Source organism: Nomascus leucogenys, chromosome 7b (assembly GCF_006542625.1).
Source record: "Nomascus leucogenys isolate Asia chromosome 7b, Asia_NLE_v1, whole genome shotgun sequence".
Taxonomy (NCBI): domain Eukaryota; kingdom Metazoa; phylum Chordata; class Mammalia; order Primates; family Hylobatidae; genus Nomascus; species Nomascus leucogenys.
In genome coordinates, this window is record NC_044387.1 from 104,286,277 (window position 1) to 104,305,187 (window position 18,911).

At 42.9% G+C, this 18,911-nt stretch overlaps 1 protein-coding gene across 1 annotated transcript in view; it reads right to left on the reverse strand.

The window, feature by feature from the left end:
- Positions 1-6,730: 6,730 nt before the first annotated feature.
- Positions 6,731-18,911, reverse strand: part of ENPP6 (ectonucleotide pyrophosphatase/phosphodiesterase 6) — a 169,828-nt gene continuing 157,647 nt past the window's right edge. The window contains exon 8 of the mRNA XM_003271470.3: positions 6,731-8,417. Within this exon, the coding sequence (XP_003271518.1) occupies positions 8,212-8,417 (206 nt within the window). The 3' untranslated portion in view covers positions 6,731-8,211. The remainder of the gene's footprint in view (positions 8,418-18,911) is intronic.

Sequence of the window (18,911 nt, forward strand, 5' to 3'; positions counted from 1 at the left end):
ACCTGACTCATTACTGGGGAAGTGCAAACAAACCCACCATGAAATACCACTTCACACTCACTAGGATGGTTGTAATTAAGAAGGACAGCTAGTACCAAATGTTGGCAAGGATGTAGAGAAATTTGAACTCTCCTACACTGTTTGTGGGAATGCAAAATGGGGCAGCCAAGTTGGAAAATAGTCTGATAGTTCCTCAAAAGTTGAGCGTAAAGTTACCATCTGACCCAGCAGTTCCACTCCTAGTGACAGACCCAAGAGAAATGAAAACGGGTCCACAAAAATGTGTTCATGAATGAAACATATGATGAAAATCAAAAAAGTTAGAAAAACTAATGTCCATCAATAGGTGAATGAATAAATAAAATGAAGCATATCCATACAATGGAATAATTCTTTGTAAATGACAGGAATGAAGTACTGACTCATGCTGTAACCTTGAAATCCTTATGCTAAGTGTAAGAAGCCATCTGCAAAGGACAACATATTGTGTTATTCTATGAAATGTCCAGAACAGGCAAATCTGTAGAGCCAGAAAGTAGTTTCGTGGTTGCCTGGGGTGGCAGTGGGAGGAAATGGGGAGTGACTGCTAGTGTACTAATGGGTTTGGAGTTTCTTTTTGGAGTGATAAAAATGTTCTAAAATTTGTGATAGTTGCACAATTCTGTGAATATACTAAAAGCTGTTGAATTGTACACTTCAAATAGATGAATTGTATGGTGTGTGAATTCAATCTCAATAAAGTGCTATATTTTTTAAAAGTTAATATGCATAGTATATTTAAAAGGTAATTCCCTCCCTCCCTCCCTCCCTCCTCCCCTCCCTCCCTCCCTCCTCCCCTCCCTTCCTTCTTTCCTTCTTTCCTTCCTTTCCTTCCTTTCCTTCCTTCCTTCCTTCCTCCCTTCCTTCCTCCCTCCTCCATGGTTAATTTATAAGCCTGAGATAGAATATGTTTACATCCATGAAATAAAGTATAATTATATTGTTAGTTGGGTAATAAGAAAAGATAGCAAGCCAAAAGTGGAAAGTTCACTTAATTTGAGGAACTGCAGACAGAGAGGATATCTAAGGTTTAAGCACGTCTCCTTAATGACATTTATTCATTTTTTATTCCACACATATTTATGGGACACATATTAAACATTTGAGGCACTGTACTAGGTGCTACTTTATGATTTCACAGCAATGTATGAGTATATGTTCCATAGCACACACCTGAGACCAAGTTTTAAATGTTTTATAACCAGTCTGTTGAGGCTACCTCCTTCCTTTTTTCTAGCAAGTCATTTACAGTAGCTGACTTTGGTCTATCACAAGTTGCTTACAAAGATAAAACCCACACTTGGAAATCTCTTGCTATTTACAGAAATGCAAAGCACTTTCTTGGAAAATTCATAAAATAGCTGTGAGCCTTGAACAATGTCTGAATGTGTCTTGTAGCACCGTTGGGGATCTCAGAGCCACAGGGAGTGGGGTGTGGAGAAACCGAGTCTGCCTTTTGTGGGTCCTCCCTCCACCACTGGGGCTGCAGATCTACTTTGGTTTAGGAGGACTGAACACTTGACCCAACCGAGGCCCCTAGAGATATGGGCTGATTATGAAGTAGCTCTCAAGAGAACTGGGTCTACTGGATCAAGTCAGAACCCACCTTTTCTCAGAGCAAACCCAAGCCTTGGGTCCATGTGACTTCAAAGTGCTATCTCAGGACCACCCCAGACCCTCTGAACCTGCATCTCTGGAGGTAGGTCAGATGAGGCTTAAAAGTTCAGGAAGTTTGCCAACTACTCTCTGTGATGAACTCAGCTCTGAGGTGGACTCCCAAGGTCCCTTCAAAAGTAAAGGAAACTAGGACCTTATAATTGAGGACTGTTGGAGGCTAAAAGGAATCCCCTGGGCTTGATCTAGTTTAGGTCTTCACAACTTAATTGAATTGGATTCCGGAGATTAGGCATACGGACAGGAAGAGTGGCCACTCATCTCATCTTTATTATTATTATTATTATTTTGTCTTTTTATTTTTTACTTGAAGTTCAGGGATACATGTGCAGAACGTGCAGGTTTGTTACATGTGCCATGGTGGTTTGCTGCACCTATCAATCCATCATCTAGGTTTTAAGCCCTGCACCCATTAGGTATTTGTCCTAATGCTCTCCCTCCCCCTGCCTCCTACCCCCACCCCCCTGAACAAGCCTCGGTGTGTGCCGTTCCCCTCCCTGTGTCCATGTGTTCTCATTGTTCAACTCCCACTTATGAGTAAAAACATGCGGTATTTGGTTTTCTGTTCCTGTGTTAGTTTTCTGAGAATGATGGCTTCTAGCTTCATCCATGTCCCTGCAAAGGACATGATCTCATTCTTTTTTATGGCTGCATGGTATTGCATGGTATATATGTGCCACATCTTCTTTATCCAATCTATCATTGATGGGCATTTGGGTTGGTTCTAAGTCTTTGATATTGTAAAGAGTGCTGCAATAAACATACGTGTGCATGTGTCTTTATAGTAGAATGATTTATAATCTTTTGGGTACAAACCCAGTAATGGGATTGCTGGGTCAAATGGTGTTTCTGGTTCTAGATCCTTGAGGAATTGCCACATTGTCTTCCACAATGGTTGAACTAATTTACAGTCCCACCAACAGTGTAAAAGCATTCCTATTTCTCCACAGCCTCACCAGCATCTATTGTTTCCTGACTTTTTAATAATCATCCAAAAAGAGCCCGTATAGCCAAGACAATCCTAAGCAAAAAGAACAAAGCTGGAGGCATCATGCTACCTGACTTCAAACTATACTACCAGGCTACAGTAGCCAAAACAGCATGGTACTGGTACCAAAACAGATATATATATAGACCAGTGGAACAGAACAGAGACCTCAGAAATAACACCACACATCTGCAACCATCTGACCTTCAACAAACCTGACAAAAGCATGCTATGGGGAAAGATTCCCTACTTAATAAATGATGCTGGGAAAACTGGCTAGCAGTTTTGCAGAAAACTGAAACTGGACCCCTTCCTTACACCTTATACAAAATTAACTCAGATGGATTAAAGACTTAAATGTAAAACCAAACCATAAAACCCTAGAAGAACACCTAGGTAATACCATTCAGGACATAGGCATGGGCAAAGACTTCATGACTAAAACACCAAAAGCAATTGCAACAAAAGCCAAAATTGACAAATGAGATCTAATTAAACTAAAGAGCTTCTGCACAGCAAAAGAAATTATCATCAGAGTGAACAGGCAACCTACAGAATGGAAGAAAATTTCTGCAATCTACCTATCTGACAAAGGTCTAATATCAGAATCTACAAGGAACATAAACAAATTTACAAGAAAAAAACAACCCCATCAAAAAGTGGGCAAAGGATATGAACAGACACTTCTCAAAAGAAGACACTTATGAAGCCAACAAGCATATGAAAAAAAGTTCATTATCACTGATCGTTAGAGAAATGCAAATCAAAACCGCAATGAGATACCATCTCATGCCAGTCAGAATGGCGATTATTAAAAAGTCATCTCATCTTTAATCTGAGGCTCATTCCTTTCATTTGTCCTCGGTAGACAAACCCAATTATCTTTGTCCTGGAATCAGCAGTGAAATCGAAAAGTAATCCAGGAGAAAAAGTGTCTATACATATTCCTAGCAGATTTTACTCCTATGGAAAAAAACACATTTAGAGAAAGTGGAATTTTCCTAAGGAGAACAATGTAATTTTAAAACAAAAATAAAAGGGAACAAATTTTCACCAATAATTAAGCCATCAAAAATGTATGCATTATTTAAATAAAAAGCTTTATTTTTTTCCCTCAATGTCTGAATCTTCTTTCTTGTTTACCAGGATTCATGATTCCTTTTGTAACTTGTTCTCAGTCATTTATTCAGTTGAGTAATTACACTTTGTCAGACAAATATCTAAAGTTTTATTATGTAACTTGCAGATTTTCAGAACTAGTGAAGGAGGAAAATGGCAAAAGAGTTCAGGAAAGACAAAAATGCAAGACTGTGTCTAAGTTCATGCCTCTCTTGAGTGTTTTTTTTTAAATTTTTTATTTTTTTTTATTATACTTTAGGGTTTTAGGGTACATGTGCACAATGTGCAGGTTTGTTACATATGTATCCATGTGCCATGTTGATTTCCTGCACCCATTAACTCATCATTTAGCATTAGGTATATCTCCTAATGCTGTCCCTCCCCCCTCCCCCAACCCCACAACAGTCCCCAGAGTGTGATGTTCCCCTTCCTGTGTCCATGAGTTCTCACTGTTCAATTCCCACCTATGAGTGAGAACATGCGGTGTTCGATTTTTTGTCCTTGCGATAGTTTACTGAGAATGATGTTTTCCAGTTTCATCCATGTCCCTACAAAGGACAGGAACTCATCATTTTTTATGGCTGCATAGTATTCCATGGTGTATATGTGCCACATTTTCTTAATCCAGTCTATCGTTGTTGGACATTTGGGTTGGTTCCAACTCTTTGCTATTGTGAATAGTGCCGCAATAAACATACGTGTGCATGTGTCTTTATAGCAGCATGATTTATAGTCCTTTGGGTATATACCCAGTAATGGGATGGCTGGGTCAAATGGTATTTATTTCTAGTTCTAGATCCCTGAGGAATCGCCACACTGACTTCCACAATGGTTGAACTAGTTTACAGTCCCACCAACAGTGTAAAAGTGTTCCTATTTCTCCACATCCTCTCCAGCACCTGTTGTTTCCTGATTTTTTAATGATGGCCATTCTAACTGGTGTGAGATGGTATCTCACTGTGGTTTTGATTTGCATTTCTCTGATGGCCAGTGATGATGAGCATTTCTTCATGTGGTTTTTGGCTGCATAAATGTCTTCTTTTGAGAAGTGTCTGTTCATGTCCTTTGCCCACTTTTTGATGGGGTTGTTTGTTTTTTTCTTGTAAATTTGTTTGAGTTCATTGTAGATTCTGGATATTAGCCCTTTGTCAGATGAGTAGGTTGCAAAAATTTTCTCCCATTCTGTAGGTTGGCTGTTCACTCTGATGGTAGTTTCTTTTGCTGTGCAGAAGCTCTTTAGTTTAATTAGATCCCATTTGTCAATTTTGGCTTTTGTTGCCATTGCTTTTGGTGTTTTAGCCATGAAGTCCTTGCCCACGCCTATGTCCTGAATGGTATTGCCTAGGTTTTCTTGTAGGATTTTAATGGTTTTAGGTCTAACATTTAAGTCTTTAATCCATCTTGAATTAATTTTTGTATAAGGTGTAAGGAAGGGATCCAGTTTCAGCTTTCTACATATGGCTAGCCAGTTTTCCCAGCACCATTTATTAAATAGGGAATCCTTTCCCCATTTCTTGTTTTTGTCAGGTTTGTCAAAGATCAGATAGTTGTACATATGCGGCATCATTTCTGAGGGCTCTGCTCTGTTCCATTGATCTATGTCTCTGTTGTGGTACCAGTACCATGCTGTTTTGGTTACTGTAGCCTTGTAGTATAGTTTGAAGTCAGGTAGCGTGATGCCTCCAGCTTTGTTCTTTTGGCTTAGGATTGACTTGGCGATGCGGGCTCTTTTTTGGTTCCATATGAACTTTAAAGTAGTTTTTTCCAATTCTGTGAAGAAAGTCATTGGTAGCTTGATGGGGATGGCATTGAATCTATAAATTACCTTGGGCAGTATGGCCATTTTCACGATATTGATTCTTCCAACCCATGAGCATGGAATGTTCTTCCATTTGTTTATGTCCTCTTTTATTTCATTGAGCAGTGGTTTGTAGTTCTCCTTGAAGAGGTCCTTCACATCCCTTGTAAGTTGGATTCCTAGGTATTTTATTCTCTTTGAAGCAATTGTGAATGGGAGTTCACTCATGATTTGGCTCTCTGTTTGTCTGTGATTGGTGTACAAGAATGCTTGTGATTTTTTACATTGATTTTGTATCCTGAGACTTTGCTGAAGTTGCTAATCCGCTTAAGGAGATTTTGGGCTGAGACAATGGGGTTTTCTAGATATACAATCATGTCATCTGAGTTTGATGATCCACTTTTAATGTAATCCTTTGAATATCTCTTAGGGATTCTTCCTCCACAGTGGAGGAGAGTGGGCTCCACTGAATTCATTGGAACACCGTCCTTTAAGGAGAAAGAAACTTTGAACAATAGATGTCCTTTTCAACAACTACTGCCAATGTTTTGAAAGTTCTCATTTGTTTTCAGCTAGATAACAAAGGCTGAAGAGTAGCCTTCTTTCCAATTGATCCGATGGTTTACTGGCGCTTTTAAAACACATTACATAAATCTTTAGAAATCTTTCGTGAAGGTAAATTCAGTATTTTTAAGCAGTGATCCTTTGCTCTCATGATTCATGGCATGGAGACAGCACCCAGCCTTCCTGAATCAAGGTGAATGTTGATAATCAGTTTTCAAGGTAACACACCATATAAGGCCTCCATTGTCCAGAGGAGACCTAATATATTGCCTTTTCCTGACAAAAAGACTCACTTGCAGATGTACCTCAGTCAATGCAAACTTTTTTTTTTCTCTTTCTTTTTGGGGGTGGGGGGTAGGGGATGGGGTCTTGCTCTGTTGCCCAGTCTGGAGTGCAGTGGTGCCATCAAAGCTCACTGCAGCCTTGACCTCCTGGGCTCAAGTGATTCTCCTGCCTCGGCCTCCCAAGTAGCTGAGACCACAGGCATGTGCCACCATGCCTGGCTAATTTTTTAAAAATCTTTTATGTTTTGTAGAGATGGGGGTCGCCCTGTGTTGCCCAGGCTAGTCTGGAACTCCTGGCATCAAGGGTTCGTTTGTCCCTCCTTGGCCTCCGAAAGTGTTGGGGTTATAGGTGTGAGCCACCATGCCCAGCCCAAACTCATTTTTTAATGCAGTACTAGTGTATGCAAGTATATCTATGTAAATGGATATGAATGATCATGTAAAAAGGCAGTTATTTCTTGTGTTACAAGTTCTCCTATAGCACAGATGACTAAGCTAAAAATATTTCAACTCAGCCTCAATGGCTCTTCTCAAAGGTATCAAAAGAACTTAGGTCTCAAAGGTGGTGCTTTGGCCAAACTGTTTCCTAATCAAACGACCAGTTAGTTGGTCAGTGACTGGGATGCTGCTCCATCATGCTCTCTCTGTTCTCCACCCAGCACCATTTTCTTTGGAATTCTATGCCACTCAAAGACTGTCGCTGAGCAAGCAATGCTGCAGGGGTACTGGTGCCCAGGATTGAGGCTTAGTGCACCACTTCTCCGAGCAACCCACTGAGATCCTTGCTGATGCCTCCACATTCTCATCAGTGAGCCAGCCCTTTCCCAGCCTATAATGTCATGTCAGGGATTGCTCTTGTCTGCACCCTATATTGGGAGCCACAGAGTGGCAGCGTCTGAGGAAGCCTTTGCACAGGTGGATGGGCAGGGAAGGCAGGCAGGCCATCCATTCGTCCATCAACATGCAGGGCCTGCTATGTGCCAGGCTTCATGCCATGATGTACTATGTGTGATAAGTCTCACAGAAGCCCATGTCCATCAGAAGCTTTTCTGCTCCTCAAGGCAAGGGAGAAATTTTCGTGCACTCAGACTTTGGGAGGGGACTCGTGTCTTTCACCTTGTTCTATGAGTTCTCCAATCCTTAGTGATTTATTTATTTTTTGATTGATTGGTGATCCATGCTGAGTTACGTCCTTTCTGGAGCTCAGTGTAAGATGAAAAAATCCCATGAGCTGGGTCAGAAATAGACAGTAGCTTTTGCTTTCGTGCAGACCTCCTTTTATCAGGGTTGGAAGGAACAGTACAGGATTGTGGCCACAGACGCTGATGATGGCTCCTGGGTGGGGACGGGGCACAGACAAGGGCCTGGTCTGAGGGGCTCCTTTGTGCAAGGTGGGACAGAGAGGGGCCCAGAGCCACAATATCCACTCCAAGTTTGGTTGCTGCGGGAGCAGGTCCCTGCTCAGAGAGTTCATCCTGAGTAACGTGAAAAGAAAGGAGAAAATGACATATAACTGAACAAATGGAAAGCTAGGATTTTCCTACCTTCTGGAAAAACAAGGTTTGTATCTTTTTTAACAAGTAGGAACTCTTATGTATAGAATTATCCAAGAATAATATATTTACAATGTGCACGGCCTTGATTGTGTTAATGAAGCTATTATTCACATATAAAATGCAAATCATCCGGCTTTGGAGGCCCACTTTGCTGATGGTGTTTTTTTTTGGGACAAGCAATACGATCAGTTACGCAAGCAGGAAGAGAAGAATCAGGGCCAGGGCGCACTGGCTGGGCTGGACAGGTGGGGCGGTGCCCGCGCGGCCCTTCAGCATGCACATCACCCTGGACCAGGATCCGTTGTTGGGCAGCGGGGTGATGCCCATCACGTTGCACATGACGTTGTAGACGTCCACTGATCTGATAGGAGCGGCTCTGAAGTTGGATTTGAAATCTGAAATGGAAAGGCAAACGAACAAGTTGTCATGGCAGCTCCAGGGCAGATGTGGGCTGAACACAATACAGAAGGATTACATGCAGGCTGCAGGTGACATTGAGATTAGGGAATCAGCTCTATCAGAGGGGTGTGGCCTAGCGAGTGTGAACATAGAAGGGTATCTGGAGGGCTGTAGGTTAGAAAGGGAAACAGCTTTCTATGGCTCACGGAGATGAATTTCTTTAAAAGACAAGCAGCAGAGCCAGGCTTGGGGGCTCACACCTGTAGCCTCAGCGAGTTGGGAGGGCGAGGAGGGAGGATTGCCTGAGCCCAGGAGTTTGAGACCAGCCTGGGCGACAGAGCAAGACTCTATCTCTAAAAAAATTTTTTTAAACCAGGCATGGTGGTGTGCTCCCAGCTACTTGGAAGGCCGCGGCAAGGAGATCACTTAAGCCCAGGAGTTCAAGGCTGCAGTGAGCCATGATAGTGCCACTGTACTCCAGCCTAGGCAACAGAGCGAGATCCTGTCTCAAAAAAAGGTAATCAGCAAACAGACTTTCTTTGTGCATAACTGTGCTCTCTTTGTGACAACAGCACTTTCTCTGGGGGTTGCGGGGAGGCTGAACGGCCATCTGATGCTGCTCCATGTCTGCAGAGAGCACAGCAGAGCCTGCATGGTCACAGAGTGACTGTCTTGCCCTTAACCAAATCAAATGCTATGTCATTTTCCAGAACATCTATCGAGCCCAGAGACAGCCAGAGTGCCAGCGCCTAAGTGCCTACCGCAGAGGCCGCACGACAGCCAGAGTGCCAGTGTCGAAGTGTCTACCGCAGAGGCCGCACCACAGCCAGAGTGCCAGTGTCGAAGTGGTCCTACCGCAGAGGGCCCGGCACCGCAGGCCCGGAGAGTGCCAGTGTCTAAGTGTCTATTGCAGAGGCTGCATGACAGCCAGAGTGCCAGTGTCTAAGTGTCTATTGCAGAGGCCGCACGACAGCCAGAGTGCCAGTGCCTGAGTGTCTACCGCAGAGGCTGCACAACAGCCAGAGTGCCAGTGTCTAAGTGTCTATTGCAGAGGCCGCACGGCAACTCAAGAATGTTTTCTCACTTTGCTGCCCCATCGAGGTCACGGGTCTTGATGGAATGTGAACCTGCGGTTTTCTCGGTGCTGACTAGCTCAGCAGCCATGGCGATGTTTCCTAAATACATTTGGAGATGAGTGGAACACTCTTTGGGAGCATTTTAGCAACAGATAAAATAAATTAGCCATGTGGAAAATGAGCAAACTGGTATCTGAATCAGGGATCCATGTGCAGGCTCTGAGCGATCTAATGGAGAAAACCGCTGTGCCTCTGTCCAGAGTGGCCCCAAGCTCGAGAGTCACGCGAGGACATACAGGTAGGGTGGCCACGCACAGCATGGAGAGCAAGGGGCGCTGAGGGTGACTCCGCAAGCCTTTGGAGGGGTTTCAATCAAGGGATTTCTCCTTCTCTGCAGGGGGCAAATGAGATGCAGAATTCAAAGCACTTGTCCATTTAAAGAGTGAATGTAAGATTTTAGTAATACACATAAGCAACTTCACTTTTAGGCCCCAAACCAGAGCTTGCAACAAAATACCCAGTGCTACATTAAGGTTGAATTGAGGGAGGAGATTTAAGCTATTGATAAAGGCCTGAGCCTGTGCTTTTTAGTTCCCCTACAACTTTTGAAGGAAATGAGTTGTTTGGGGGCTGTAAAGCCAAGTTTTTAAAGATATTAGAAAATAATCTTCCTGGAGCCAAGATGGCCGAATAGGAACAGCTCTGGTCTCCAGCTCCCAGCCTGAGCGACACAGAAGATGGGTGATTTCTGTATTTTTGCTTGAGGTACCGGTTTCATCTCACTAGGGAGTGCCAAACAGTGGGTGCAGGACAGTCAGTGAAGCGCACTGTGCGCGAGCCGAAGCAGGGCGAGGCATTGCCTCACTCGGGAAGCGCAAGGGGTCAGGGAGTTCCCTTTCCTAGTCAAAGAAAGGGGTAACAGACGGCACCTGGAATATTGGGTCAGTCCCACCCTAATACTGCGCTTTTCCAACGGGCCTGGAAAAACGGCACACTAGGAGATTGTGTCCCGCACCTGGCTCGGAGGGTCCTATGCCCACAGAGTCTCGCTAATTGCTAGCACAGCAGTCTGAGATCAAGCTGCAAGGCAGCAGCGAGGCTGGGGGAGGGGCGCCCGCCATTGCCCAGGCTTGCTTAGGTAAACAAAGCAGCCAGGAAGCTCGAACTGGGTGGAGCCCACCACAGCTCAAGGAGGCCTGCCTGCCTCTGTAGGCTCCACCTCTGGGGGCAGGGCACAGACAAACAAAAAGTCAGCAGGAACCTCCTCAGAATTAAATGTCCCTGTCTGACTGACAGCTTTGAAGAGAGTAGTGGTTCTCCCAGCATGCAGCTGGAAATCTGAGAACAGACAGACTGCCTCCTAAAGTGGGTCCCTCACCTCTGAGCAGCCTAACTGGGAGGCACCCCCCCAGTAGGGACAGACTGACACCTCACTCAGCCGAGTACTCCTCTGAGACAAAACTTCCAGAGGAACTATCAGACAGCTGAATTTGTCGTCTCACGAAAATCCGCTGTTCTGCAGCCACCGCTGCTGACACCCAGCCAAACAGGGTCTGGAGTGGACCTCTAGTAAACTCCAACAGACCTGCAGCTGAGGGTCCTGTCTGGTAGAAGGAAAACTAACAAACAGAAAGGACATCCACACCAAAAACCCATCTGTCCATCACCATCATCAAAGACCAAAAGTAGATAAAACCACAAAGATGGGGAAAAAACAGAGCAGAAAAACTGGAAACTCTAAAAAGCAGAGCACCTCTCCTCCTCCAAAGGAACGCAGTTCCTCACCAGCAACAGAACAAAGCTGGATGGAGGATGACTTTGATGAGTTGACAGAAGAAGGCTTCAGACAATCAAACTACTCTGAGCTACAGGAGGAAATTCAAAACAATAGCAAAGAAGTTAAAAACTTTGAAAAAAAATTAGAAGAATGGATAACTAGAATAACCAATGGAGAGAAGGGCTTAAAGGAGCTGATGGAGCTGAAAGCCAAGTTTTGAGAACTACGCGAAGATTGCAGAAGCCCCAGTAGCAGATGCGATCAACTGGAAGAAAGGGTATCACTGATGGAAGATGAAATGAATGAAATGAAGGGAGAAGGGAAGTTTAGAGAAAAAAGAATAAAAAGAAATGAACAAAGCCTCCAAGAAATCTGGGACTATGCGAAAAGACCAAACCTACGTCTGATTGGTGTACCTGAAAATGATGGGGAGAATGGAACCAAGTTGGAAAACACTCTGCAAGATATTATCCAGGAGAACTTCCCCAATCTAGCAAGGCAGGCCAACATTCAGATTCAGGAAATACAGAGAATGCCACAAAGATACTCCTTGAGAAGAGCAACTCCAAGACACATAATTGTCAGATTCACCAAAATTGAAATGAAGGAAAAAATGTTAAGGGCAGCCAGAGAGAAAGGTCGGGTTACCCACAAAGGGAAGCCCATCAGACTAACAGCTGATCTCTCGGCAGAAACTCTACAAGCCAGAAGAGAGTGGGGGCCGATATTCAACATTCTTAAAGAAAAGAATTTTCAACCCAGAATTTCATATCCAGCCAAACTAAGCTTCATAAGTGAAGGAGAAATAAAATGCTTTACAGACAAGCAAACGCTGAGTGATTTTGTCACCACCAGGCCTGCCCTAAAAGAGCTCCTGAAGGAAGCACTAAACATGGAAAGGAACAACCGGTACCAGCCACTGCAAAAACACGCCAAATTGTAAAGACCCTCGAGGCTAGGAAGAAACTGCATCAACTAACGAGCAAAATAACCAACTAACATCATAATGACAGGATCAGATTCACACATAACAATATTAACGTTAAATGTAAATGGGCTAAATGCTCCAATTAAAAGACACAGACTGGCAAACTGGATAAGGAGTCAGGACCCATCAGTGTGCTGTATTCAGGAAACCCATCTCACGTGCAGAGACACACATAGACTCAAAATAAAGGGATGGAGGAAGATCTATCAAGCAAATGGAAAACAAAAAAAGGCAGGGGTTGCAATCCTAGTCTCTGATAAAATAGACTTTAAACCAACAAAGATCAAAAGAGACAAAGAAGGCCATTATATAATGGTAAAGGGATCAATTCAACAAGAAGAGCTAACTATCCTAAATATATATGCACCCAACACAGGAGCACCCAGATTCATAAAGCAAGTCCTGAGTGACCTACAAAGGGACTTAAACTCCCACACAATAATAATGGGAGATTTTAACACCCCACTGTCAACATTAGACAGATCAATGAGACAGAAAGTTAACAAGGATATCCAGGAATTGAACTCAGCTCTACATAAAGTGGACCTAATAGACATCTACAGAACTCACCCAAAATCAACAGAATATACATTTTTTTCAGCACCACACCACACCTATTCCAAAATTGACCACATAGTTGGAAGTAAAGCTCTCCTCAGCAAATGTAAAAGAACAGAAATTATAACAAACTGTCTCTCAGACCACAGTGCAATCAAACTAGAACTCAGGATTAAGAAACTCCCTCAAAACCGCTCAACTACATGGAAACTGAACAACCTGCTCCTGAATGACTATTGGGTACATAATGAAATGAAGGCAGAAATAAAGATGTTCTTTGAAACCAATGAGAACAAAGACACAACATACCAGAATCTCTGGGACACGTTCAAAGCAGTGTGTAGAGAGAAATTTATAGCACTAAATGCCCACAAGAGAAAGCAGGAAAGATCCAAAATTGACACCCTAACATCACAATTAAAAGAACTAGAAAAGCAAGAGCAAACACATTCAAAAGCTAGCAGTAGGCTAGAAATAACTAAAATCAGAGCAGAACTGAAAGAAATAGAGACACAAAAAACCCTTCAAAAAATTAATGAATCCAGGAGCTGGTTTTTTGAAAAGATCAACAAAATTGATAGACCGCTAGCAAGACTAATAAAGAAGAAAAGAGAGAAGAATCAAATAGACGCAATAAAAAATGAAAAAGGGGATATCACCACCAATCCCACAGAAATAAAATCTACCATCAGAGAATACTACAAACACCTCTATGCAAATAAACTAGAAAACCTAGAAGAAATGGATAAATTCCTCAATAAATACACCCTCCCAAGACTAAATCAGGAAGAAGTTGAATCTCTGAATAGACCAATAACAGGTTCTGAAATTGTGGCAATAATCAATAGCTTACCAACCAAAAAGAGTCCAGGACCTGATGGATTCACAGCCGAATTCTACCAGAGGTACAAGGAGGAACTGGTACCATTCCTTCTGAAACTATTCCAATCGATAGAAAAAGAGGGAATCCTCCCTAACACATTTTATGAAGCCACCATCGTCCTGATACCAAAGCCTGGCAGAGACACAACCAAAAAAGAGAATTTCAGACCAATATCCTTGATGAACATTGATGCAAAAATCCTCAATAAAATACTGGCAAACCAAATCCAGCAGCACATCAAAAAGCTTATCCACCATAATCAAGTGGGCTTCATCCCTGGGATGCAAGGCTGGTTCAACATACGCAAATCAATAAATGTAATCCAGCATATAAACAGAACCAAAGACAAAAACCACATGATTATCTCAATAGATGCAGAAAAGGCCTTTGACAAAATTCAACAACCTTCATGCTAAAAACTCTAAATAAATTAGGTATTGATGGGACGTATCTCAAAATAATAAGAGCTATCTATGACAAACCCACAGCCAATATCATACTGAATGGGCAAAAACTGGAAGCATTCCCTCTGAAAACTGGCACAAGACAGGGATGCCCTCTCTCACCGCTCCTATTCAACATAGTGCTGGAAGTTCTGGCCAGAGCAATCAGGCAGGAGAAGGAAATAAAGGGTATTCAATTAGGAAAAGAGGAAGTCAAATTCTCCCTGTTTGCAGATGACGTGATTGTATATCTATAAAATCCCATCATCTCAGCCCAAAATCTCCTTAAGCTGATTAGCAACTTCAGCAAAGTCTCAGGATACAAAATCAATGTACAAAAATCACAAGCATTCTTGTACACCAATAACAGACAAACAGAGAGCCAAATTATGAGTGAACTCCCATTCACAATTGCTTCAAAGAGAATAAAATACCTAGGAATCCAACTTACAAGGGATGTGAAGGACCTCTTCAAGGAGAACTACAAACCACTGCTCAATGAAATAAAAGAGGACACAAACAAATGGAAGAACATTCCATGCTCATGGGTTGGAAGAATCAATATCGTGAAAATGGCCATACTGCCCAAGGTAATTTATAGATTCAATGCCATCCCCATCAAGCTACCAATGACTTTCTTCACAGAATTGGAAAAAAACTACTTTAAAGTTCATATGGAACCAAAAAATAGCCCGCATCGCCAAGTCAATCCTAAGCCAAAAGAACAAAGCTGGAGGCATCACGCTACCTGACTTCAAACTATACTACAAGGCTACAGTAACCAAAACAGCATGGTACTGGTACCACAACAGAGACATAGATCAATGGAACAGAACAGAGCCCTCAGAAATAATGCTGCATATCTACAACTATCTGATCTTTGACAAACCTGACAAAAACAAGAAATGGGGAAAGGATTCCCTATTTAATAAATGGTGCTGGGAAAACTGGCTAGCCATATGTAGAAAACTGAAACTGGATCCCTTCCTTACACCTTATACAAAAATTAATTCAAGATGTATTAAAGACTTAAATGTTAGACCTAAAACCATTAAAATCCTACAAGAAAACCTAGGCAATACCATTCAGGACATAGGCGTGGGCAAGGACTTCATGGCTAAAACACCAAAAGCAATGGCAACAAAAGCCAAAATTGACAAATGGGATCTCATTAAACTAAAGAGCTTCTGCACAGCAAAAGAAACTACCATCAGAGTGAACAGGCAACCTACAGAATGGGAGAAAATTTTTGCAACCTACTCATCTGACAAAGGGCTAATATCCAGAATCTACAATGAACTCAAACAAATTTACAAGAAAAAAACAAACAACCCCATCAAAAAGTGGGCAAAGGACATGAACAGACACTTCTCAAAAGAAGACATTTATGCAGCCAAAAAACACATGAAGAAATGCTCATCATCACTGGCCATCAGAGAAATGCAAATCAAAACCACAGTGAGATACCATCTCACACCAGTTAGAATGGCCATCATTAAAAAATCAGGAAACAACAGGTGCTGGAGAGGATGTGGAGAAATAGGAACACTTTTACACTGTTGGTGGGACTGTAAACTAGTTAACCATTGTGGAAGTCAGTGTGGCAATTCCTCAGGGATCTAAAACTAGAAATACCATTTGACCCAGCCATCCCATTACTGGGTATATACCCAAAGGACTATAAATCATGCTGCTATAAAGACACATGCACACGTATGTTTACTGCGGCACTATTCACAATAGCAAAGAGTTGGAACCAACCCAAATGTCCAACAACGATAGACTGGATTAAGAAAATGTGGCACATATACACCATGGAATACTATGCAGCCATAAAAAATGATGAGTTCCTGTCCTTTGTAGGGACATGGATGAAACTGGAAACATTAATTCTCAGTAAACTATCGCAAGGACAAAAAACCAAACACCGCATGTTCTCACTCATAGGTGGGAATTGAACAGTGAGAACTCATGGACACAGGAAGGGGAACATCACACTCCGGGGACTGTTGTGGGGTTGGGGGAGGGGGAGGGACAGCATTAGGAGATATACCTAATGCTAAATGACGAGTTAATGGGGGCAGGAAATCAACATGGCACATGGATACATATGTAACAAACCTGCACATTGTGCACATGTACCCTAAAACCTAAAGTATAATAAAAAATAAAAAAAAAAGAAAAGAATCTTTGTAATTGCTTTGCTAAATAATCCTAAATACTTTAGTTAAAAAGCAAACAAACAACAACACACAGCAATATACTGCAGAGGTATCAACACCAAATTCTGCTCCTCTATTTATCCTGGAATTATAAAATGGAAAAAAGGTAGATATAGATACTTCTGCCACATAGTATGTTAGATCCTAGGGCAACTGCCCAAGTAGCACGTTTTGCTGCCTTTGGAGTATTAAAGTTGAATGCAATATAAAGAGGTGTGTGGGCTCCACCACCAGCCTGCACCCAGCATGCACTAGCTGGGTGACCTGCGGAAATAGGCATAGAAAGTCATCGTTCCTCGCACATTGTGTATACTCAGTAAATGGTCACTACTATTATTAAGAAATATGTATGACAAGGGCAAATCGTGGTTTGAATATATTCACTTTGTAAGTTATTTGGAGGGCTCACTTTTCTTCAGGGGCATGGAGGATAAGGGTCAGCTTCTCCTCAGAGTAAAAATTAGTTTTAAAAAATGAAAAACCTGGCCAGGCACAGTGGCTCACACCTGTAATCCCAGCACTTTGGGAGGCCAAGGCGGGCAGATCACCTGAGGTCAGGAGTTCAAGACCAGCCTGGCCAACATGGTGAAACCCCGTCTCTACAAAATTTACAAAAATTAGCCAGGTATGGCGGCAGGTGCCTGTAATCTCAGCTACTCAGGAGGCTGAGGCAGGAGAATTGCTTGATCCAGGAGGCGGAGGTTGCAGGGAGCCAAGATCGTGCCATTGCACTCCAGCCTGGGCGACAGAGCGAGACTCCATCTCAAAATAATAATCATAATCATAATCTTAATCTTAATCATAATCATAATCATAATGTAAAACCTGCCCAGAGAGGAGAAAGGAAGGGCTGCCCCAGCATCCCAGCCCCGCTCAGGCAGATCAGACAATCAGATGAGGATGGTAGTTACACTTCCCTAGCCCAGGAATCAACTGCAGCATGAGAATCTAGTGGAACAGTTGTTCCAGGGATATGGAAGCAACTCTTCTATCTCCTTCTTCTCATGTGACCTGGATGTGATAATCCTACTGCCACATGGGGCAATACCTTGCTGTGTGTGGGTGGGAGGGCATGTGAGGCAGTGGACCAGAGCAAGCCCAGGTGTCCCCCAGCCTTTCAAATATCCACTTCTGGATGGGCACTATGGCTCACACCTGTAATCCAAGCACTTTGGGAGGCTGAGGCAGGAGGATGGCTTGAGGCTGAGGAGTGCAAGACCAGCCTGGGCAATATAGCAAGACCTCAACTCTGCAAAAGTAAAGAATTAGCTAAGTGCAGTGGTGTGTGCCTATAGTCCCAACTACTCAGGAGGCTGAGGCAGGAGGATCTCTTGAACCCAGGAGATGGAGGCTACAAGTAAGCCATCATGCCACTGCACTCCAGCCTCGATGAGAGAGAGAGATCATCTCTAAATAACAAAACAAAACAAAAATCCTCTTCTTTAACACTTCACAGGAAAAACTGAGATCAAATTCTTCTGACAAAAGTATTAGAAAATATCTTTTTACATTGAAAATATGAAATAGAATTTGTGCATTTAAGCAGAAAGGAGAATTGAGATTTCTTTCCCATCCCATCTAGTTCCTGGCCTCCTGCTCTGCAGGGATAGTGCTTTGGGCTCAGTGCAGAAATGATCCAGGCTGGAATGAGAAAGCGTTTAGAAAATTCCTGAAGAGCAAAACAATGCCTGATCCAACTGAGGACCCAGACAGGCTCTACTAGCTCAAGATGGCATTTCAGACATGGACAGAGAGTCCCAGTTATCCTCGCGCGTTTACATGTTTTTGGATATGAGAGATGTGTCTCTTACAGAGAGGAGGTTCTGCAGGCTTACACTGTGCCTGGCCACCTGGGGCTGCTTTCCCCGTAAGGCTTGCTAGCTCGCAGGCAGCTCACTGACTCACACTCCTGCTGCCTTATCTCGAACGTGGAGTTCTCCAGGGCAAGATTAGACTGTTCAAATTAGAAACTGAGATTAACGAGAGAGAGGCTCTCCTGCAGAATTACTCCCCTTTCTCTTTGCTGGACCAGACTCACTGACTTCTAAGGGTGCATCTGGGCAGCCGCGATGATGCCGTTTTCTCCCTAAGCGAGAAGCACATACAGTTAATCAGGAGGGATGCACCTTTATCTCAAAGTGCAGCTAGATAGCTATTAAAGGCCTTGCTCTTAAATTTTCTTCTCAGTAAACAGCCAGTGTGTAAAGCTGTTTAATCTTTCATGAGAACTGGGGCCAGAACGTGATGGTTTGCGGGAGGCTCTCCACGCTGTATCTGCCTGGAAACATTTTGCAATTAGCACAGTCCATTTTCAGCAGGGGTCATCTATCGTCTGTAAAAGACTGGGAGCTTTCAGTCTTAAAGAAGCCTATGACGGAGGCCTCTGTTAATGGACAGAATCTCTTCACTGAATTTTAACTTTGAGCTAATGCAGCTTTGGGTACCTTGTTTAAAATTTGGGGTTTGGGGCTAGATTTGGTTCTGCTTTAAAATATTCCTGAGACTTGGCTGGGCGCGGTGGCTCACATCTGTAATTCCAGCAC